Source organism: Empidonax traillii, unplaced genomic scaffold, assembly GCF_003031625.1.
Source record: "Empidonax traillii isolate 1590-97213 ecotype Southwest subspecies unplaced genomic scaffold, ASM303162v1 scaffold713:size524338, whole genome shotgun sequence".
Lineage (NCBI taxonomy): Eukaryota > Metazoa > Chordata > Aves > Passeriformes > Tyrannidae > Empidonax > Empidonax traillii.
The window spans coordinates 4250-28448 of NW_020955906.1; the positions used below are offsets into that span (position 1 = coordinate 4250).

The 24199-nt window shown below is 35.6% G+C and overlaps 1 protein-coding gene across 3 annotated transcripts in view; it reads right to left on the reverse strand.

The window, feature by feature from the left end:
- Positions 1 to 217: 217 nt before the first annotated feature.
- The window catches only part of CPNE3 (copine 3), a 49095-nt gene continuing 25113 nt past the window's right edge, over positions 218 to 24199 (reverse strand). For all 3 annotated transcript variants that reach the window (XM_027900139.1, XM_027900140.1, XM_027900141.1), the window contains 15 exons: positions 18443 to 18582; positions 17661 to 17840; positions 16413 to 16487; positions 15883 to 15954; positions 15010 to 15093; positions 13310 to 13399; positions 10288 to 10386; positions 8256 to 8342; positions 7624 to 7683; positions 6552 to 6685; positions 6057 to 6111; positions 5904 to 5955; positions 5129 to 5262; positions 3692 to 3928; positions 218 to 2275 (listed from right to left, as the gene is read on the reverse strand). In XM_027900139.1, coding sequence (XP_027755940.1) covers positions 2165 to 2275; positions 3692 to 3928; positions 5129 to 5262; positions 5904 to 5955; positions 6057 to 6111; positions 6552 to 6685; positions 7624 to 7683; positions 8256 to 8342; positions 10288 to 10386; positions 13310 to 13399; positions 15010 to 15093; positions 15883 to 15954; positions 16413 to 16487; positions 17661 to 17840; positions 18443 to 18574 — 1602 coding nt within the window. In that variant the 5' untranslated portion in view covers positions 18575 to 18582 and the 3' untranslated portion in view covers positions 218 to 2164. The remainder of the gene's footprint in view (positions 2276 to 3691; positions 3929 to 5128; positions 5263 to 5903; positions 5956 to 6056; positions 6112 to 6551; positions 6686 to 7623; positions 7684 to 8255; positions 8343 to 10287; positions 10387 to 13309; positions 13400 to 15009; positions 15094 to 15882; positions 15955 to 16412; positions 16488 to 17660; positions 17841 to 18442; positions 18583 to 24199) is intronic.

Here is a 24199-nt window from a genome sequence, read left to right on the forward strand (position 1 = left end):
CATGGCAACTTTAAACAGAATTGACAACAGAACTCAGGTGCAGCATTATATTTTTAGCAAACAGCTCAGAGAAACTTCAGTAGTATCCTGTACTCCTATTAATAATACCCATCCACTTCAATTAATCTAGACAAAGCATTAACACTGCATCCAGTTATCTCTGTATGGAGCAGGTAGCTGTGAAACAGTTTACTGTTCCAAAATCATACACTCTTAATTTGCAACAATGTGATTTAGGTTTATTATAACAACTTCCTTGATCTTAGTATTTTGTGTTGCATATTTGATATGGCACTTCATTATAATTTATATATAAAATAGTAACAGATTAGTACTACACTGATAAAAAAAGGATGATTATAGATTTTTTACATAAATACATGAATTACATTTTTAGAAAAAAGAGCTTGTCTTAATATGAAACATAATTTCTTCCTTAGTATTCCACTATTGAAAGTATTTAGGACCCCCTTCTGCCAAGGAAAATAGAGTGGAGATAGCATATCCATTCATCATTGATTGATAACTGTCATTTATCTTGTATAAGACAATCTCAATACATATATCTTTCATCCATCAATGCTAATGTGAATTCAGATTTTTGACAGGATTATATGAGTAAAAAAAAAAAAAAAAAGAAACAAAACCCACAGAAAGCAGCTCCAGCAACTAAAAGTCCCATACACTACAACCTGGTATGTCACATACACACATACACAATGACCTGGTGCAACCTTGAGTGTCCAAGCGTGCTAAATTTAGCATTAGTCCATTCTGTTCTTACATGAAATTAGTTGGACGTCTAACTCTAAACCACTTCAAATGTGTATAATGTTCAAGATTGACATTTCAAAGTGATAAATGTGACCTCTACATTCACTTACGTTACAGGCAGTGACAGGATCAGAAGGGATCCTCAGCAAGCAGTGTGCAACTGGGGGACAAGAAAGCTTCCACTAAGCAAACAACATGATTTATACTCAGTGTAATTGATGAAACCTCAAGCCAATAAAATAAGCCAGAAATTGTTTGCCCTAGAGCAATGCAGTATGATTATAGGATTAGGGCTTAGAGACTTGACTTTCTTATGTCTTCATAAAGGGAGGGAACAGGGAATACTAACTTTTTTGTAGGCACTTTTCATTAGTAGGTTCATGAAAAAGCAGCATGACTCAAAGTATGACAAAAACCAGATATAGGTAGCACTTTGAAGAACTGCCTTTGCCTGAAAATATACAGTCATAAATCAGACAAGAAATTTTTTAACCAAAAAGTGGATTCCTATTTCACAAAAAGGCCTTTGAAGATCAATAGTCATCACTGTTTTATGGGGGGAAAAAAACCCAAAAGAAAACCCCTACCAAAATAATACTTGGAGTTTTCATTTTCCAGTACACTGCACATTAAGACACATCTTACAGCCCTTACAGTAGTACCCTCTAATGTCAATAGTATTCTTCTGAGATGTTTGAGGTTTATCTTCATTCACCCTAGTTATTCCCATACTACTGTAAGTGAGGGCATACTATAAAAGAATATATACTTTAATGACTTCTTTGGTTCATGTTCACACAGCCCTGAATCTGAGGCATTGGCCAAAGGCACTGAAGTGGCAAACGTGAGGCAGGTGTGCAAGGAAGGCCTTAACGCTCTGAGGCACTTGTCTGATTATGACACAATTTTGTTATGGTGGCTAATAGACAAAGAAGCCTGAAATATTCCAGATTTGTTCGTGCACATGCTTTGGTGGGGATATACCCTCTTTTTAATTTCAGACTGGTTTTATGATCACTGAGAAACTGCAGTCTTCAGTGCTATCTGCACAAAAGTCACTGAACATTCCCACTGGCCATATTTACCAAACAGGCAGCTCTTCCACTTTCAGCCATTCTCCTTCTCTCTGCATATTCAACTTCTTTTTTCTATTCTTACTTTTCAAAATAAAAATGTATCCATGTAAGCACTACCTCTCAAATCAACAGCAAATATTAACACCATTACATTTTTGGCCCTTAAAAGGCACACTTGGCAAAGTGATTTCTAGCTAACAGACATTACCATACAGAGGTGTGTGTACATGTACACAGAAGTATCTTGAGAACCAAAGTCTGTAGACAGAGCAAGAAAAGCAAGCATAAAGTCTCAGGTCCTCTGCTCAGCCCATTCACTTTGCAGCAGGATTGTTAGGAGGTTGCAGTTTGTAGGTGCTGAAGTAGTTCACCACTTGCTGAGGGACTTCTGCCAGGACACACTGTGCCAGGGCTTCTTTTGGAGACTTATAAAAAAAAGAACATCAAGTTTCAGTTTCCACCAACTGTTAACAGAGACGCTAAGACAAGTAACAAGCACCTCCTCTACTCAGCCAATTTAAAGTCTGACATTATACAAAGGACTTTACACAGTGCCCTCGTGTGACAGATGAAAGCTTCCCTGACATCTCTACCTTCTCTCTCCTGTTACCAGGAATCACATGACTTATTTCATCACAGTAACAGAAGCTGAGTGCACATAAAGCTGCCATGTCTGAAGGTCCCTTTTTTCACAAGAAATATACAGTGCAGACATCAGATTATAGCCATGTAAGCATAATTCCACTATCTGATTAAGATGACCCTTCAGGGACTTGTCTGAATCATCTGCAATTTTTTCACCAAGTCTCATCAACAGTAACTGTATTTTTATCAAATAATTCTTCTGGAGACACTGTTTTTAATGTAAAATTAAGTGTACGGGGAAAAAAAATCCATTTTTTTAGAAACTGAGAGCATTTGAATATATAATTTTATACTAAATATGGATGCTAGCTAAATCTACATTCAAGTGCATTATTTGGTCAGCATATTCTATGCTGATTTTGCTCTCTTTCTCCTTTCAGTTTGCCTTGAGTTGCTCTGAGATTAAATAATGAATTTGTATCAACAGCAAAAACAAAAACACAAAGCCAAAATAATATGTAAGGAGTATTAACAGGGTTAGTATTAAGAAACACAACAAAATTAGAACATACTAGTATGGAAATAAATTATCGACTTTGCCCATCCTAAGGAAGCTTTGGTGTTTTTTATTTTAATCAACAGCTTCAAACAATATGACATTTAACAGTAGTCCTCAGTTAGCCTTCACATATTTTAATGGCTTTTACAGAAATTAAAAAATATCAAGTCTGTTCTTTCACCACTTTTCTTTTTTTGCATATTTGCTTCAATGAAAATAAAAAGTATCACCACTACTGATTATGACCTCCCTGATTCAGCCTTGAATTTTAAAGCTGCACTAAAATGTGAGACTAAGCCACATTCACAAATGGACATCCACTAGAAAAAAAATACTACCATAAGAACAAAACCACAATAAGTTCTTCCTCCCAAATTAAAAACACATCCCTTTGTTTAATCAAGTCTGACAGTTTTCTCCAAAGGTCATTTGCCTGCAACAACTAGTCAGAAATGCAGTGCTGGGACCAGAAACGGAGTCTTTTTCAACACAAATCAGCTCACCTAAATGGAAATTCTACAGATGTTGAAGTCTTCTGTTCTTTGTTTGTTGTTTGGGGGTTTTTTAACCATTTGTTAAAGATTTATTTCAGAATTCATCTTGGAGACTACAAAAGCTTAGCACTATATGTAGGATATCCTAGCAAACCCAGTATACCTCTATAATATTTATTAAGCATAACATTAAGATTACTTACATTTTGGAACTTCCTGAATGGCACAAACTGGACAATGTCTCTGACAGCTGGTTCTCCTGATGAGGACCTAAGAACTCCATTGTCACCATCAAGAAACTCCATAGCATCAAAGTCTGCTCCTCCAACACCAACAATGATAATGGACATGGGCAATTTTGAAGCATTAACTATGGCAGTTCGAGTTTGATCAAGGTCTGTTATCACACCATCCGTTATGATCAGAAGTATGAAGTATTGCTGTCAAATCAATAAACACCATGTTATGGTAAAGAAATAGCAAACACCTGGGCACGTACACTTAGAAAAATGCACATACAGACTACATACTGTTGTTACATTGAGCAAATTCAATGTGCTCACTGAATTTTACAATCAAACATCTAAGTTTTAGTCAGGCTTTATCTGTACAATCTCAAGAAAGTTTTAGGGACAACATAACCTTTTAAGAGAATTAATCTTTAAAAAGAAGTCATCTTTAAACAGTCACCTCCCAAAAACCCAATGGTATCACCCTTCTCCTCTTCAACATCCCCAGACAAACCAACAGTTAACTTCTTTTCCAATTATTTGTCCTGAGACAGAAGGCAGTTTATTGAGATTTTGGACAGATAACACCTCTAAAACTTGTTTCCTCTCTGGTCTATCAATGCCTTTATAAAACGTTATCCTTGACTTCATTACAGCATCCTGAAAATACCAAACCACATCTTTCATGCTGAAAAACATCACTTTTTCACATCATATTTTCAAATTCTTTCAATTACATTTTCTAGTTGCTTTATGAAGTTAACTACCAAGGCATCTATCTGAGATTGAAATGGTTAACGGCTTAAACACTGTCAAGATCACCCAAAGATGATTGTCCCCTGTAGAAAACTGCAAAGAAACAGCTGCTCACCTACAGAAGCCCACTCACTCCAACTTGAATATGCCTACTAATTTGGGCAGTGAAAGGACCTACAGCTTTATAGTACAGACACTTAATTATCTGTGTTGGCAACTGGGTGTCAGAAGCTATATCACCCATTTCTTTACTACCTTAGTTAATACTCTCTCTCAGCTATCTAATGTGAAACAAGATCTAGCTGATTTTTCTCACCTGAGATTAAATCACTCTTTTGTGTGTAAAGGCTTAAATTAGATTTTAACACCTGTATAGAACTGCAGGAACTTTGAACAGAAGATACCATAAAGGTGTTGTGTATTTTTAACTTGATACTTCAGTTCTGAAGAGTTTATTTAGTTAATTTATGAGAGGGTTATTGCGTACAATCTGCAAAAAAACAGTAGCTTTGATCTTGTTTTAAGGGTAACAAACACTAACTCACAAGGCAAATGACAAGCTGTTGAAACAAGTACACTTAAAAGATTAAAGGAGAAAAACAGAAGGGAAATAAAAAAGTAAGAAAAATGCACATGGTATGATAAAGAACTTACAGATGCTGTTTGCTGTTGTGTAGCTGCAGCAGCAAATCTTGCCACATGATTTATAATTGGAGAAAAATTTGTTGGTCCATATAACTTCACTTGAGGAAGACAAGCCCGATATGCATCAACAATGCCTTGGATCCCTAGAGAACAGAAATGGATCATATTATTTTTTTCCTATTAGAATTAGGACATTTTGAAGCACTCAGTGTTCCTAAAGCTGTATAAATTACTTAATTGAAGAGATAACACAAAGATCTAAAACTAATCATGATGAAAAAAATAAACAATTCATGAACAATGGTGGCTTTCTGCTTAACCAATGCTTAAGGACCATGTATAACATGAGTGGCTTTATGTGAACAGAAAGGCCAAATACTATACACTCAGGTGCGTGTAACTGAATTACAACAGTTCTCTTCACCTGGCAGCTCGTGGTAGTTAGTCGTGTGACCAGAGAGGCCACACTGAACAGGCATCAGCAGCATCACACTCAAACCAGAAAACTCCATACCAGCAGTGAAATATAGTAGCTTGACAACACAAAAAAACTGTTCCCAGCTCCGTGCCCAGCTGTTTAAAACACTTGTTTCACAAATCATTACAGAAGACAGATGCAATGCTATTTCCCATAACCAGGAAATTGGTCATACAATTGTTTCCGGCCACAAGACTAAACTAATTATTTACTTAGAACAGCATGCTTCAGTTCACTTTTCAAGAGTTTTTATTCCTTCACCTTAGCCATTTCATTCTCTAGGCCTGATGTTACTCTCAGACTTACCACTACAGAATGGGTTCGAAGGGTTAAAATTTATTGGGAACTCATGAGATACCTGTCAATACACAAAAGACATAGTTAGGACTGTGCATGTGGTCTCCTCCTGAAGTGAGCTCTTTCAGCTGTCTTATGTATTGCATTTACATATTCCATTACCTGAAAGGAAGGAGGAATTTGTGCACCAAACCCAAAGGCTGGAAACATCTTATCTCTAAAAAAGCAATTTTAAAGAAAATTAAGTCAGTGCCTTCCTATGAAAGCTGCCATAGTTCAGTAACATTCACTATCAGTGCTGCTTTCAGCACAAAAATGTTCTTTATTAAGAGGCAAAATTAAAAATGGAAGTTCCCCCTTGTAGTTGTTTATAGGACCAAAACTAGTCTTTAGCACCAAATTAAAAAGAACAAAATCATTTATTTAAATCAGTGTTGCTCTTTACATCAGAGATGAAAAGCCTTGCATATCTGCTGTAAACACAAGTTTATGTTTGTGATTATACGACTGTGCAGTGATTATTATTTTTAGCTCTATATTGTAGCTAAACAGTTTCATTCCAATATATCTGCAGGCACCTTCAACACTGATTTAACGAACTACCATAAAAATCTAAACATATCTAAAAAAAGACCCAAGTAAGAATTTAACACTTACGCATCATAATCCTGAATGACCATTCCTACAGACCAAATGGCTGTTAGGTATTCATTAACTCCATTAGGGCTGAGGTAATGCAGAGAGTCTGGAGAGCGAGGGTCTCCGTTGGAGCCTGTAAAATCTATCCCCACCTGTCAAATGCAATATTTAGGTCTGATTGCTGTTGAGGCTAAAATTACTTTTCATATCTCTGGCAAAGCCAAAGTGAAAATCATGGAACAGTTGAAAACAGTAGTTCGGAGGACATCTACAAATCTAACAGACACAACACTTCGATTCAGGTTTCTTGAATATTAACACTCTTAAAACAATGCCACTACAAAACCAGCAAAAGCTCTGCATCTCTTCGGAAGGGCTGAAATTACTTTCATTTGAATCACAGAATCATAGAATGGGTTGGGTTGGAAGGGACCAAAAAGATCATCTAGTTCCAGTCTGCCTGCCGTGGGCAGGAACAGCTTTTACTAAACCAGGTTGCTGAGATCCCCATTCAACTCGGCCTTGAACACTTCCAGGGATGGGGTATCCACAGCTTCTCTGGGCAACCTGTCAGGTTTCCACTGTGTTTACTTTCAGTTACTATTCACAGCAGCTCTTCAAAAACTGTTAAATTGATTTCATTCTGTATCTTGCTACATACATCTTTCCTCTCAGAAGTACAACTAGTCGGGTACCACAGAAGCCTAGAGTTCTCTCTCTGACTTCAGTGGGTCTTCTCTGCTTTGGTGATGAGGCTTATTACTAGGGTAAAGACATCTTACTGTTATTTGCGCTGCATTTGGTTCACAAATTACATAATTTAAAGGTCCTAACCCATATGATGACCTCTGTATGTTGCTTTCAAAGAACTGTAAATTTCTCCTTGGTCTCCATCCACACAGCATAGCTAGTTCCTAACAAACATAACTACAGGTACTTTGTGCCATATGTAAAGAAAATATTTTTTTCTAAACACTGTAGATGCACTCTGGCAAAATGCAATCATCAAATGAAGAGCGCAGGCAATCAATTCTGTATTTCAGTCTGTTCCAAAACTCAAAAGCTATTTCATATAAATGACTTAACTTACTGTGAAATTCAGCTGACACCCCCCCATGATGTAATCAAGGAATGTACATTCTACAATGATCTAAAAATAGAAGAGAGAAATGTTGGGTTTTCAATGGGAAAAAACAAGCAAGTATTATTGCAGCAACTTCTGAGGTTCGAGATTTATCTTTACCATGAAAAGCACTAGTTTTACTCTACAGCTATCCTACCCACCCCTGCAATGAGGATATCGGCAGTATGTGTCAGCATTTGCTCAGTGCATCAGAATCAAGTCTTTTACAAAATTACAGGTAGACAACAAAGCTGCTCCAAAAAGACTACCATTTACAAAACACCATATGACAGAGTTACACAATTTTAATTCACCATAAAACAGTGAGTTGGGAAATGCAGGGGTTAAGGAATGACCGTACAAACTGCTAAGTGACCTTTGCCACAGAAATGGCAACTTCAAGAGAAAGTGTGTGGCATGGGAAGACATATGTGATTCAGCTGTCAATTTGTCTCCTTATATGAATCAGTCTCTTAAATACTTACTGTATCTGGAACTGACAGACATTTTAAAGTTTCTTACAGTTTGAAGGCGAAGAGAGATTAGATGAGAGTTATTATACTTTAAAAAACAGAGTCATAGCAAAATATATGACTGACCTCACAATGCTTAACGCTCACAATGCCAGAGTTTTTGTAGTTTTTCTTCTTCTGTCTTTTCTTTTCATTGATGCACTCAAATTCAATCTGCATGAATGCAAATAAATCCAACAAAGGCACTATAATATCATTTATGCAACAAATTTAATAATCCTTTATTCAAGAACTGATACTTTGAGCTTGTTTAAAAATGCAGTTCATTTCACAATCAAGGAAAATTAAACCTAGCCTGCCCAATATAAGCAAGAGGAAAAACAAATCATTATCAGGACAGAAATCCTCTCTTACCCAGAAGTTTAGTAATATTTTTGTTTGGACAAAGAAATTCTGTACTATTTCCCCTCTGAGGATTCTGGTAAAGACATGGCCAATCAAACAAAGCATCACTGTTTTCAGCAGCTGTGGCAGTAACATATGAAATAAGAGCTATATGTTTAAGTTTTCCAGAATCAGTTGTCGAGGCTTTATCAACTAAACCAATACCTTAACAAGAGACAGCTAGCCAGGTTAAGCAGCTCCTGCCATCATAAAGTCATGATGGCACAACAGTCAGCGTGTCTGGTTCATGAACAGTCTGAAGCAGAATTCTAGACATGCCTTCTGGCTCACTGACAGGAACAGGTTCCGCTGCTTGGCTTAAGCTAATTTTTTACAAAGAGATCTTGCAATTGGTTTCAAGTGAAAAAATGCACTAACAAGGTCAAGACCTGAGAAGTTCTACATGCCTCTGCTTACCCTCTTTTATTAGACATTTCACCACTAGCATCACTTCTATGTGACAGAAATTGTCTTTCAGGGACTTGCTTTTGTACTGTGTCATTTGGTGAGGTATTCACTAGTAACAGATACACAGCAGCATTGAGAATCCTTCAACTACATTTTATAATCCTCCAACCAATGCTTGCTGACAGGATGCTTGGGGAAAAGATACACCTTACGGGAAGGAGAAAAAACACCCCACACTAAAACAAGCAGTTCTCCAGATAATTAAAAGCTTCCTATCCCTTTCAGTCATACGAGATCAGCTTTTTCAGCAACTGATGATACAGTCACATCTATGCTTGCCTCAAGTAAACTTGAAGAAAGTTGTGCCAAATCTCCAACAGGTGCAACTGATGTCAGAATTCTGGGAGTAAAAGATCACACTTAGGGTATATAAAGTTCTAATGTCCACTAGAAATATTTTACAGACAACAAATTAATCAGATCACACAGGATTAGAGTAGGTATGGCCACAGTTCTTATCAAAACAACTTTCTTAAGTCATTTCCAAAACCAGCATAGGCAAAGATTATAACTTAAAATACCTCTTCTTTAAACTCAAAAGAGACTGCACCTATTACAGTATTAAGAGTGCAGTAAAAATTGATATTTGTATTCTCAAGGAGCCTTTACACAACACACTTCACACTGCACAGGAAATGCACAGTTTGAAATCAAGTATGTGCTTCTATGTTAAGGTGGTTATGCAAACTTTTATCTTCTGCAGGTAAGCCATGCCTATTAAAAGGTTTGCAAATTGCTAGAGTCTGTAGGATTAGGAAGAGCAATATTAAAGAAGAGCCACCCAGACTAACATATTCAGTTGCATTTTCTGCAGTAGCATAAATACTGATTTTTTTTCATAAACATCAATGTATGCATGATAATTGACAAGTACCACACTTTAAAAATAAAGGACTCGGTAAAACCTGAAAATAACAGTACAAGTTTTGGCCTTTTAACTGTAGTTAAATTTGTGCTGCATTCTGTCTTTTAACAATCTTTTTTTTTTTTTTTTTATTTCTGTATTTTTATGATTAGTGAAATTTGTGCTGTTGTATTTAGCTATGTAATACTAAAAACTGTAACCAAGATATTAATCCTAGGAAAATGGATGTATAATGTAAATGATGATTTGGTCTCAACTATAGTAGCCTATTATTAAAGTGTAGCCTAACACAACTTCAACACCTGCAAGTCAAGTGACACGTTTTACTCCAAAATGACTAAAACATCTAATCAAGACATAGGCAGCTTATGTAAGACTTACTGGTGAGGACCGAGATGCTTCCTTCAGTTTTGACATTGTCGTTTGAAAACTTCCTATGAGATCATGAGACCCGTCATTATCATAGTCATAGCATTCAACCTAGAATGAAGCAATAGTGTTAGTGACAGATATGGCCTTACAAAACCAATAAACACTGCAAGGGCAAACCCAAGCATCACAGAGTTTTTCCTCGCATTGAAATCTTTGAGAGTAATGGGGTGTTGGGAAGAGTAGAAAAAAGGGTTTTTTTACACTCATCATGCATCTGAGCAGCCAGCTAAACAATTAGCAAATCAGTTATTTAGCAATCATGAGAGTTTTGGTAACATTTCTATACTACTTTATTAATCCACAAAGTAACCCAGTATTTATAAGCATATGAAGGTTCAGCCCTAAATCTAGAAACAACATTTGATTTTTTTTTTTTTTTAAGATTAGCAAATTTAAACAGTGGATCTGTTAAAACTATGATCCCCATGTCGTGGATCTGAATATCAACTAAAAATCTCTTTTCCTGTGTTAGGAGTTTATTGTCAAGGTTTACTATTCAATCAATACATCTTTTAACAGCCTAATCTACCAAAAAAGCAGAAGAAATTAGAAAAAGACTTTTTTCCCTCTTTAAGAATGTGATCCAACTGCATTTCTATATAAAAGGCTGGTTGTTTATCTATAAAAGCACATGTTCATTCCATCTACTTCTGATATTCTATTTCAGTTCAGCAACACAGACATGCTAGCTAACTTAAACAAATCAAAGTATTAATTTAATAATGATGATAAGTAGTAACAATAATAAATCAAGAGTCAAAGTAGGGATCCCACACTATCTGGAATCTAAACAAACTTCAAGAAAAACTGTCAGAGTATGTATGGCTGAAACAGAACAGCTCATGTCCATGTTCCAAGACTGAAAATATTGTACCTTATATTCAAGAAACAATTTAACCAATTATTTGAACACTTCAGTTAGAAATAAAAAAGTAAAACAAACAACTTCAACACACCCTTGAGCTTCTGAAAGAAATTAAGCTTCTGAAAACAAACAGTAATGTTGAAGTACAAAATGTGATGTGTAGATTGGGAGTTCTACTGCACAGAACACGCCTGTTGCAGTTTGCACTACTCCTAACACATTTTGAATGCACTAAAAAATAAATGCATGCACATGCACTGAACAGCAACTGAAATCTCACAGAAGCAGCTACACAACCAACAGACTAATTAATGTTCACAGCAGATGCTATGTAAATTCTTCTGAATGTCATAAATTATGCCAATCAAATACTCAGCCAAGTGTTTCAGTATCTGAATTTTAAAACTGAAAACATTTCCTGAGTCAATAGTTAGGACACCTGTTAGAGTTATTTCCTTTTTGTTTCAAGGACATCAAAGTTTGTTTTGCTTGACATATTTGACCCATCTAAGCCAATTTTTAATACTTATTCCAGACAAGAGAGAAACTATTTTTTGCATGTATGTTTCTCTGGACACACAGTGGTGCTGTGGAACCATGGGATAAACTTGTACACATATATTTCTCCCAGCAGAACTAGGCATGCTTGCTCCAGATGAAAGGCTCACATTTTCAACACACAAAAACTTCACTGAGTGCAAATACACTCACATGGAACATAAAAATGAATCCAGAAGATAAAAAATTACCTTGGTTTGTGTATTGCTGGGAATACACAAACTAAGACATTAAAGAGGTGAAAAGCCACTCATGGAAAAATTGCAGGTTTTACTTACTATGACAAACAGCCCATTACGCATGCAACTGTGTGCGTATAAAAGTGTTAAAAGTACTGTTTAATCCTTCAATAACATTATAACACAAGTTTGCATTTTAAGGTTTGAAGTGATAGCTCCTGAATTTCTAAGTTAAGGCATAATCCTACTGCCTGTCTTCAGGACCACTATTCCAAGTCAAGTCTATTTCCTCTGGACATAAACCTACACTTCTGAGGTAAGATTTGACAAAACAGACTTTATTAAAATGATGGCAGAGCCGAGAATAACTCTTTATAGATACATTTAGATCAATGGTCTATACTTCTAGTATGGTTGCTTACTGAAAGAGAAATATATTTACAGTATATGGAGATTTAAGAGCTGTCACAGCTAATTTGGGGAAAAGGGAAGCAGAAATAAATGAGTGAGAAAACATGGAAGCAGTAAGGGAAGCAGGTTCTGGGCTTGTAAAGTTGCTCATTAGTCTCCTCTATAAAGATGTATTTAGATCCATCTAGGTGCGTGTAACACCCAGATCCCTGTGGCTGCTAAGCATTTTCTAGGACTGCCTCAAGTCATATGACCAATATCTGTCACATGCAAATCATGCATGTGACATGAAGGAAGTTTTCCTTCCCAGAGGAAGAACAGCAAGTATAGTGATTTATTTCATTTGGGTTTTTTGTTTTCTTTTTCAAATTCTAAAATAACAGGTTTCTATCAAAGAGCTTAAATGGCATTTTGATTGGTTATTTAGCTTCAATTCCACCCTTAAAGGTTTGGTTCATCTTTTGACAGAAAGTCCAGTTTGATATGAGGAAAAAAGGTTGCTAAAACTGGTATTCACAAATTATATCTGGTCCACATCTGTTATGTCAGCTATATTGGGCAGTAACAAAGTATTACAAGATCCATTACATAGAATAAAGCATATACTAGCCTTTAACATGCATCTTTCACTATATAATATCTTAACACCAGCAATATTGGTTGATGCAATCCTAGAACTGTACAAACAGAATAAGAAACTGAATTGGACATTTCAAAGATACTTGTGTTCCACTGGTTTCCCAGACTTTTAAAGACCAACTTCTACCAGACGATGCATCACAAATGTTTGCTTTTTTTCACCTCTAAAACATGCACATGTATCTTTCAAATAAGAAACCTAATACTTCCAATTAAATTTGAAACAAAAAGAAGCAATAACTAGAATAACACATTTTCCCTTTATTACATATTCCCATTTTTAATGCATTAATTTATGCACACATTTAATACACATTACCTTGATCGACTTATCCATGTCACTGTAACACAGAGAATTGAGAGAGATTTTAAAGGGCCTCCAAACAGGATTCAGGTTGTTTTTAATGACCTGTTAACAAAACAAAGCAAACAAACAAACAAAAAACAGAACAATGCTGTTCATAAAATTGGAAAGTAGTCATCATAATGGGTCATACCTTCACGCCATGATTTCTGTATGCAAAAAAACAGTTGACTAATGCTGCTGTCAATGTACTCTGAATCCTAGTATACAGGACATGAACTACTCTTAACATGCAATACCATCATTCAAAAAGAGATGGTCTTTTTCAGCTGTGTATTTTTCTAGACTTCACTGTCAACTACTATATCCTTCAGATACTACACTGTAAAAAAATAAATTTACCTTTACATAAATAGATGTTTTCTTTTAATAAAAACACAGATGTACATATACGTACACACATATAAAGGCATGAGTTAACAACAAAAACTATGGAAAAATATTACGCTGGAATTTCTGAATACATCAGTGCTCTGGAGGTTACAATTCACTTACTATTTATTCTGAAATGCCATTTATGGAAATATTTCCTCAAGAAATTCACGGTATACTAAAGTAGAAACATGTGCATGAGGATAAAAGGCCTCTCAAGCTGAATGCTAAATAAGTGTTATTTACAAATACTGGAGGATCTTTAAAATTTGTCACCTGGTAAGTATCTGTAAATATACCCAATACACCAAATAATGATCTTATAAAGCACAAGAAACTACATACAACATGCACTACTTGATTAATAATACCTAACAATAGTAATACTTTCTGCACTGTAGGAGTGCTGAAAAAGAAATCTCTCTCTTGAAAATGAAAACAATAAAAATAGTAGTTAGTAACAAAAATTTTTTTAAATCTGTAACATAAAGAACTAATCCACTAGGCTAGAACAACAAATTCTGGATTTATTACTGAAACTGATGACTGAAGTCCTCGTGGAAAACACACAGCTTAAACATAAGAACCACCTCATGAAAGAAACTATTTTTAGAAGCCTGACACAAAAAGGATTTATACTTCCTCAATACCCATGCTTCAAAACGAATATGGTCATCACTTCCAACACACCTCAGCTGTGATTAGTCCCTGAGCTTCCCCTACAGTCAGACATTTTGAACCTTCTCTTACCCTATCAAGTTGCTGCCACTGGACTACTGTATGTCCTCCTGGGTGAAAGGCTGTTGCTGCTCAGGCATGTTTTTCCTCACCCAGCATTCTCCTTGGCTTGCCCTTGCCATGCAAGCATTCAGTATAATTACTTTCATTAGTAAACTGTACAGACAGGTGACAGTGGAATGAATGCCTAAGTCCTACCCAAAGGTTGAGTAGAACTGAGACCAATGTCCCTGTGCGAGTATACAGTACCTTTTCAAAACACTTGTTTTCTCCTAGATTGAAGGAAGTTAAATTAAAAAAAAACAAAACAACACAAAGTATTTTCCTTTCAAATAGGATGGTCTAAATCAGAATAAGGAGAATAAAGTAGACTTCCTGTTCTATAAGAAAAAAAAAAATCAGTGAAAAAGTTTCTAAATGCAATTTCTAACTGGTCTGCATGTCAAATCCCAGGCCATTCACTTATTTATGTAAGTCTTTAGTGCTTTAACACACTGGAAATCAAATAACCTTAGTTTTTTGGTTGTTAACTGAAAATATCCTACCTCTGTTCTGTGAACCATCACCCAGCTTCCATCTCCAGTCTGCTTGTGGAATTCCAGATAAGGATCTGACTTTCCAAAAAAATCCTGTATTTAAAGAACATGCAATTATCTCAGAACAGCCTGTAGCATGAATACCATTAACTGCTAGTTAAAACGCACTTAGGTTAAGAAAAAGTTAATTCAAGGAACAAAAGCTTTAAATGAAGAAATACAAGTCTGATTATATTACCACTTAAGAGAAAGAAATGGTGCATGTCCTTCAATTTAGGATAAAAGTGTCTACATACCTAATACTTGACAGTTCAATTAAAAGAACACATATAACTATTACAATGGATAGATAGGAAATTAGGGATTTCATCCAGTTCAAAAGAAGTATAATCAAATCAAAAGGCAAAAATAAAATAATTTTTTCAATTTACTTTTTAATTTTGCTTTGTAAGTCTTTCTAAATAAAGTAATTCTAGTCAGCCACAATATATTTAATGTAACAAATTTATACACACTAAGTACACTCTTTACCATTTATTTCTGAGATGTAACAGGTAACCATTTATATAGCTACTCAAACCAATGGATATACCAAAACTCTCTTATATTCATGAATAAATGTAAAGATTTAGATAGTCCATGTTGTTCATGGACTATCCATGCAATGCACTTTTCTTACTCAGAAATACATTATAATTCATTTCAAAATAGTCAATGAAATTACTACATAGCAATTGTTCTTCAATTTTGTTTTTAGTATAAGAAATATCTTCATGGATTTTATTATTTAAACAAAAATGAGAATGAATACTTAAATGTTTCCTGCCTTGACAAGATTCTGATTTTAATACTTTATCAAAGAAACAGCAATCATTTATATACCTTACTGTCCAGTTTTCTTGCTTCTACTTCGAATACAACCACTCTGTTATCCTTCACTTCTTCTGCTGTAATCTAGGTAAGCAAACAAAATACTTATTTTTTACTGAGAAACTACACAATTTTATCATATTCACACCATTCCTGTAACAGATCCATTAAAAAAAATAATGTTTTCTTACAAATGAAGCATTAAAAAACAAGAGAGAGAGAGGAATAATTTGGTTTGATATTGGGATTCCATGCTATCTATTTACCACAGATGATGGCATTGACAAAGATATTCCCCAAATAGGAGCACAGCAGATGCCCCAACTATTTTGACATATGCAAGGAGACTTACAATACAGAAGGTGGGCTGCTATTGGAGGACAAAGATATATTAGCGGAGGGGAAAAAAGGCTTTACAATATTTTTTCCAGCACTACAGAGCAGATACATTGTGTCAAAGCCACTAATCAACTAACAAAAATATAACCCCAAAAACATTTAAGGATAAACTCTGAAGAGATTTATTTCCTTAACTGTCTTACCATAATGCTTCCTCTTCCAGCAGGCTTGCCATTTCTAAGTACTAATGGTTTTGTTAGAGTCTTGCTAGAAACTATCTGCCAAGACAAAATTTGAGTATCAAGCATTATTAACACAATTTAATAGATTTTCAATGGAATGAAATGAGGTAGTGAGGTATTTGCGTTTCAAGAGTTTTTCCTTTACGGTGAAGATGGCAGCATTACATTTACTTCCCATAATCTTCTATAAATAAACAGGTAGCAGTTGACACACTTCAAAATTTTAAAATGCACATGCAGATAAACATATGCAGAGCTTCAGGAGTAATATGAAATTAAATGTTTTCTGGGAACATGATACATGCACATGGACAAAGATAACACCTTAAGTTCCAATCTCAAGTTGTCCTTAAGGTTTTTACACATACCCTTCAAACACACGCAAGGCATATTTCATAAACGGCTTCAGCAAACATATTTATAAACACGTCTGTCACACAAACAAACAACAACCTCCGCCCTGCAGTCTTTCTCACAGATTTTATTTTACCCTATTCAGATAATTCTTCCTCCGAAGTATGTCTACTCATTCTACAGGTCCTTCTTGACCTTAAGAATTAATGACTAATTTTAAATTAATACTGAATTTAATTTCACAATTCCTCCATCTTCATAATGCACTTAAAATAAAAATACTTTAGACACAGGGCAGGACAAATCCCAAGATGACTCTCCTGAGAAGTGTCTTTGAAGAATCTATTCGAAAGAACAAGTTAAAAAGAAGTTGCCCAATTGTGATAGAACCAGTAGTAGAATACAGCTGTGAAACTGGAGTAAAATTGCAGATGGCAGAACAAGGACCACTGCTTGCATTGAGTGCAAAGCAGCCTACAAGGATAATATGGCCCTTGTGAACACTCACATGTTCCTCTACATCAATTCTCTTTCTATGGAGCATAAAAACAAGAATTTGAGTATTAGAGTAAATAAACAGCAATTACTACTTTGTGCTCATTGACACACTTGCAGATAGCAATCTAACTATTGCCATCCTAGAGTACATTTCAGAGCATCATCTCAAGACCTTTTGTAAATAAAATGTATATTCACTGAACTGAGCCTTTAAAAAATAAGTTAAGGGAATCCTATTCAACATAAAGAGTACTCCAACTACACAAGGACATAGTGATAAATTTAAGGTAAAAGTTGCTAATGATTTTCAGTAACTCATATTTTCTCAATTCTAAGGCAAATCGTCCCCATACTTACTTGTCCCAGTGTGCATTCAAATTCTCCTAAGAAATCATCATCACTCAGATCAAAGGTTTTGTTGTCAATGTCATATATTCCAAACTTAAGTTTCTGAACAATCTCAAAATAATAATCAATTATGAATTTCTTGGAAAACTTTGGGTTCAAGGAATTCTTAATTCTTTCTGTGCGATCAACCTGCAATTAGAAAGATACCACTTTTTCCAGGATTTCACAAACTAAACAAGTGTGCAAATCAAATAGCATACTATTAAAGATGTTCAAAAGTTATTACTATAAAGTACAAAGTCATATCTTCCTACAAACCTTTCATCAAATATAAAATATATTACAAAATAATTTATATACACATTATATTACAAAAACCACTGCTGTAAGTAAGGGATATTTGAGGACCTGTTTTTCATCGCTCTCTCCCTGCAGGAATACCTATTCCTGCACAGGGAAGACCAGCATAGAATTCTATATTGTGAAATCCAGGATGAGACCCAGGTTTTGGAGTACTGCATTTATAAAAAGCCCACTTAAGAACTCTGAAAGCTTCTTCTGTTGGGTCACACATGGCTGAGGGAATGGTGCTAAAAATCATAGAGGTGTAAGTATTTAATAGAAAACAATTATGCCTGTATAACTATTAGAGACATAATCTAATGAAAAGTATTCGGAAGTGGTCACGTAAAATTATAATATTTTAATGAAATCATATGCTACAGTGTTTTAAAAGCTCCAAAAAGTTAGAATGTGTTCTTAGCAGATTCGTGAGAAGCGTCAGACTGTACCTCATACCACTGCTGACCACTTGTGTTCTGGAGAAGCACACACAGAGGGTCTGACTTGGAACCAACATCTTTATCCAAGAGATTGGTGCAGGCAATACTCAGCTCCACCTTCGTCACACACTGTGCCGCCATCTGTTAAGCTAGAAAGCAGCAATAGAAATCATTATTTTTTTAAAGTGACTAAAAAGCAAACAATTGAATTGTCACAATGCATTAATCCTCTACCTGATCACTAGAATCGTTAGCTTGTCAGGAGTGATGATTTGAGGTTAAAAATGCAAATTTAAGGATTTATGATGTACCAACATTACAGTATTATTACTGACCCACTCTTGGCTTTGCCGCACAGGTAGAAAAATTTAAATTCAAAATCTGTACATAAAAAAAAAAATCAGGTTTCTTAGAATGCTTGAGGAACTAAATGAAAAACGGCATATACCTCAAAGAAACCACAGTGGTTTGAATTGCTGACAGTAAAACTTTATGAGCTTTAAATTTATCCTGTAAAGCCCACATGAATGCCAGTATCCCATAATGTAGACATTAATCATAATTCAGTGAATAAGGAAAAAAGTCATATGATATACGCCTCCATCAAACTTTTATAGCAAAATGCTGAAACCATGAGCATGGTAGAATCAAAAAAGTAGTTTAAATGGGTAACAGGTGATCTTGCTTCAGTAAACCTACAAAAACAACTACAAATTTCAATAGGATAAATTAATAGGAATAATTTAATAGGATAACTAATAGGGATAAACCCTTTGAAGTCAAGTAGCAACTGAAAATTAGGATGAACTGTTCTTTCTGGAGATTCATTTTTTAAAAAAAAAGAACAACAGAAAGTCTTCTTACATTTTCTCTTTAAGTATCTCTGTCATTTTCCATTGGAACTAAGACCAGCAAATATTACAAACTTACAGAAACAACTTCATTATCAGTTATAAATCCCATGCTGGGACAACATGCATTTGCAAGCTCAATTAGGTCTGAGCAGCAGATTATTTATATATATATATATATATATAAACCCCTCTATAATTATACATTTTAAGGATACAGTTGAAGTAGCCTATCTTGGAAGTTCCCAAGTCTCTTTAGTTTCAGGTTTTCCTTCTCTCCAGTAAGTCTACAGTCTAGACAAAGTATCCTCTGGATTAACTTATCTTGAAATTGTAGGAGACACTCAACAGAAGAATGTGGAAGAAAAGGTACCTGCTTCTATTTAGCCAGATGACTTGCATCATACACATGGTGCATTTGAATTTGAAACTATACTTAACCCAACCCATCTCTCTCCCTTTCACTGTATTCATAAGAGTTTTCATAAATAAGAATGGGGTTTTTTAGAAGCAAAAAGGGAAAGGAACATAGAAAAGAGGAAGAATAAACTGAAAACAGGAGAAAGAAAACAGTGTGGGGTCTGAGGAAATTTTCCAGAGGGTTCTTGTGCTCCCTTGGAACACACTTCACATGCTGCCTCATCTCTATTTTGCTGTCTTAGTGATGGACCTTTTAGAGACTCAAGTATATATAAAATATCTATAAAAGAACCACTCAAACATCCATGCACATATTTTATTCTTAAGATTTATGAAAATCTTCCTGCACCTCCCAAACACCTAAATGTGATTTCGTCTTTGAGTATCTTTTGTTCCCAGTCTTAGTCCTTGTCCTTGAGGAGAAAAAAGTGAAGCTCTAAGTATTTGAATAGTTTTTAAACCAATGTTTTTTTAGGCTTAGAAAGCATACCTCTTAAAAGCAGTCTGCCCCTTTTTTCCTTGTTCTCTTTTTTTACTAGTATTTTCCATTCCCTATTACTTTCCTGGCTGCCAGACTGAGCTCATTAACAGGCAGTGCCTTTCCCACAGAATCCAGTGCAGACCAGTACAAAACTCTTTAATGGCTGTTTCCAGGAAAACAACTTTCTGCTGACAAAATGATGCTCCAACACTGACTGATGCTGCAACAGCAGGTAGAAAAGGTTTTCATGAAATTGAACAGAATTCAAACTTGAATTGAGAGCTATTTCTCAAACCAGTCAAAATTTTCATGCTTCAACTTGCCTGAAACTCCTCATTATTTGGAGTCCTTGAAAGCACTTGCAGCCATATTTCCTTTGTCAAGGTAATATTTCCGAAATCACTGGGAAATGGACACCATCCAGTCACCCTAAAAATATGCTGAATTTTAGTTCTTTGCCTCTGTGTGTGTGTGCACGTCCTGGTTCTCTTACATATCAAGTACTTTCTCACGTGAACACATCGATTCTGTTACTTCCTCTCCTCCTCCCTGTCATCAATTCTCCCACTATGCATCTAATGCGGGAAAAGGATTTAGCAAAAGAGATGCTGTGTAAAAAGCATCCTTTAGCACAGAGAAATGAAGAATAAAAAGGCTTTCCCTGAAACACAAATGCTCATTTGAGATGCAATAATTGCATCCATATTAGATAAAAGACAACTTGTAACAAGAACATGCATTCATCCCGGTGGAGGATACTCAACTTAAAACCCAGGTACCAAAGCAAAAACTTCCCAAATGCAAAATATGCTAGACACATGACTAGATTACTTGTACATTTGGGATTCTGGAATAACTCTACATGGACAGGTTATATTGTTTGGGCTCTGGTAGGATGAGTATTGACTGCCAGTAAGTTACAACATATAACAAGAGATTCACTTATTTAATTAGTTATTGTTATTAAAGTAGCTATGCTCCCCAATGGCCAAATTTAATTAAAACCTCTGCTTTTCTCAAGCTATCAGCTGTTTGTTCTCCATGTAGGGTATACCATAAAGGGAGGTTAAACACACCAGAATGTGCCCAGATGATAACTCAACAATCCTTTGTATAGGAATAGCTTTTACGCCTGCAAGAGCATATCAGACTATATATATCATGGCTAGGCTTCACGAACGAAGATTTGAGAGGGGCTCTACCCACGCTTGCTACAAGTGCGCTGATGGCTAATATATATATATATACACAAAAAATTCAGGGCAGGAAAAGATTGAAAATTGCTACATAAATGGTAAGGCAGAACTTGTGACATTCATACTCTGAACTGCAGCAATGTAGGATCACAAGGGAGATACAATCCTATGCCAGGTCTGGGCTGCTCAAGAGCATCATTAAGTCAGCTAAGTATATGACAAGTCTTTGTGCTTGAGTTGTCATTGTCAAAGCAAAAATGTAAGTCAAGGACTAGTCTTGTCCTGCAGTTCTACAGATCATAATGTTCACTGAATTCCACTGATGATTCTATTGAAGATAAGTGGTAACACAGCCATTGCCTATTTTTCAACAGAAACTATAAACATGGCTTTCTACCTGGAAAGAACAGATCTATTATTAAAATAATCTAACAGTACAGTTGGGAACTGTCAGACTGCAGCAATCATCTCAATGTTGCAATGTCAGAGGACAGTTCTGGNTATATATATATATATATATATATATATATATATATATATATATATATATATATATATATAAACCCCTCTATAATTATACATTTTAAGGATACAGTTGAAGTAGCCTATCTTGGAAGTTCCCAAGTCTCTTTAGTTTCAGGTTTTCCTTCTCTCCAGTAAGCCTACAGTCTAGACAAAGTATCCTCTGGATTAACTTATCTTGAAATTGTAGGAGACACTCAACAGAAGAATGTGGAAGAAAAGGTACCTGCCTCTATTTAGCCAGCTGACTTGCATCATACACATGGTGCATTTGAATTTGAAACTATACTTAACCCAACCCATCTCTCTCCCTTTCACTGTATTCATAAGAGTTTTCATAAATAAGAATGGGTTTTTTTAGAAGCAAAAAGGGAAAGGAACATAGAAAAGAGGAAGAACAAACTGAAAACAGGAGAAAGAAAACAGTGTGGGGTCTGAGGAAATTTCCCAGAGGGTTCTTGTGCTCCCTTGGAACACACTTCACATGTTGCCTCATCTCTATTTTGCTGTCTTAGCGATGGACCTTTTAGAGACTCAAGTACATATAAAATATCTATAAAAGAACCACTCAAACATCCATGTACATATTTTATTCTTAAGATTTATGAAAATCTTCCTGCACCTCCCAAACACCTAAATGTGATTTCGTCTTTGAGTATCTTTTGTTCCCAGTCTTAGTCCTTGTCCTTGAGGAGAAAAAAGTGAAGCTCCAAGTATTTGAATAGTTTTTAAACCAATGTTTTTTTAGGCTTAGAAAGCATACCTCTTAAAAGCAGTCTGCCCCTTTTTTCCTTGTTCTCTTTTTTTACTAGTATTTTCCATTCCCTATTACTTTCCTGGCTGCCAGACTGAGCTCATTAACAGGCAGTGCCTTTCCCACAGAATCCAGTGCAGACCAGTACAAAACTCTTTAATGGCTGTTTCCAGGAAAACAACTTTCTGCTGACAAAATGATGCTCCAACACTGACTGATGCTGCAACAGCAGGTAGAAAAGGTTTTCATGACATTGAATAGAATTCAAACTTGAATTGAGAGCTATTTCTCAAACCAGTCAAAATTTTCATGCTTCAACTTGCCTGAAACTCCTCATTATTTGGAGTCCTTGAAAGCACTTGCAGCCATATTTCCTTTGTCAAGGTAATATTTCCGAAATCACTGGGAAACGGATAGCATCCAGTCACCCTAAAAATATGCTGAATTTTAGTTCTTTGCCTCTGTGTGTGTGTGCATGTCCTGGTTCTCTTACATATCAAGTACTTTCTCACGTGAACACATCGATTCTGTTACTTCCTCTCCTCCTCCCTGTCATCAATTCTCCCACTATGCATCTAATGCGGGAAAAGGATTTAGCAAAAGAGAGGCTGTGTAAAAAGCATCCTTTAGCACAGAGAAATGAAGAATAAAAAGGCTTTCCCTGAAACACAAATGCTCATTTGAGATGCAATAATTGCATCCATATTAGATAAAAGACAACTTGTAACAAGAACATGCATTCATCCCAGTGGAGGATACTCAACTTAAAACCCAGGTACCAAAGCAAAAACTTCCCAAATGCAAAATATGCTAGACACGTGACTAGATTACTTGCACATTTGGGATTCTGGAACAACTTTACATGGACAGGTTATATTGTTTGGGCTCTGGTAGGATGAGTATTGACTGCCAGTAAGTTACAACATATAACAAGAGATTCACTTATTTAATTAGTTATTGTTATTAAAGTAGCTATGCTCCCCAATGGCCAAATTTAATTAAAACCTCTGCTTTTCTCAAGCTATCAGCTGTTTGTCCTCCATGTAGGGTACACCATAAAGGGAGGTTAAACACACCAGAATGTGCCCAGATGATAACTCAACAATCCTTTGTATAGGAATAGCTTTTATGCCTGCAAGAGCATATCAGGCTTTACATATATATACATATATATACACAAAAAATTCAGGGCAGGAAAAGATTGAAAATTGCTACATAAATGTTAAGGCAGAACTTGTGACATTCAGACTCCGAACTGCAGCAATGTAGGGTCACAAGGGAGATACAATCCTATGCCAGGTCTGGGCTGCTCAAGAGCATCATTAAGTCAGCTAAGTATATGACAAGTCTTTCTGCTTGAGTTGTCATTGTCAAAGCAAAAATGTAAGTCAAGGACTAGTCTTGTCCTGCAGTTCTACAGATCATAATGTTCACTGAATTCCACTGATGATTCTATTGAAGATAAGTGGTAACACAGCCATTGCCTATTTTTCAACAGAAACTATAAACATGGCTTTCTACCTGGAAAGAACAGATCTATTA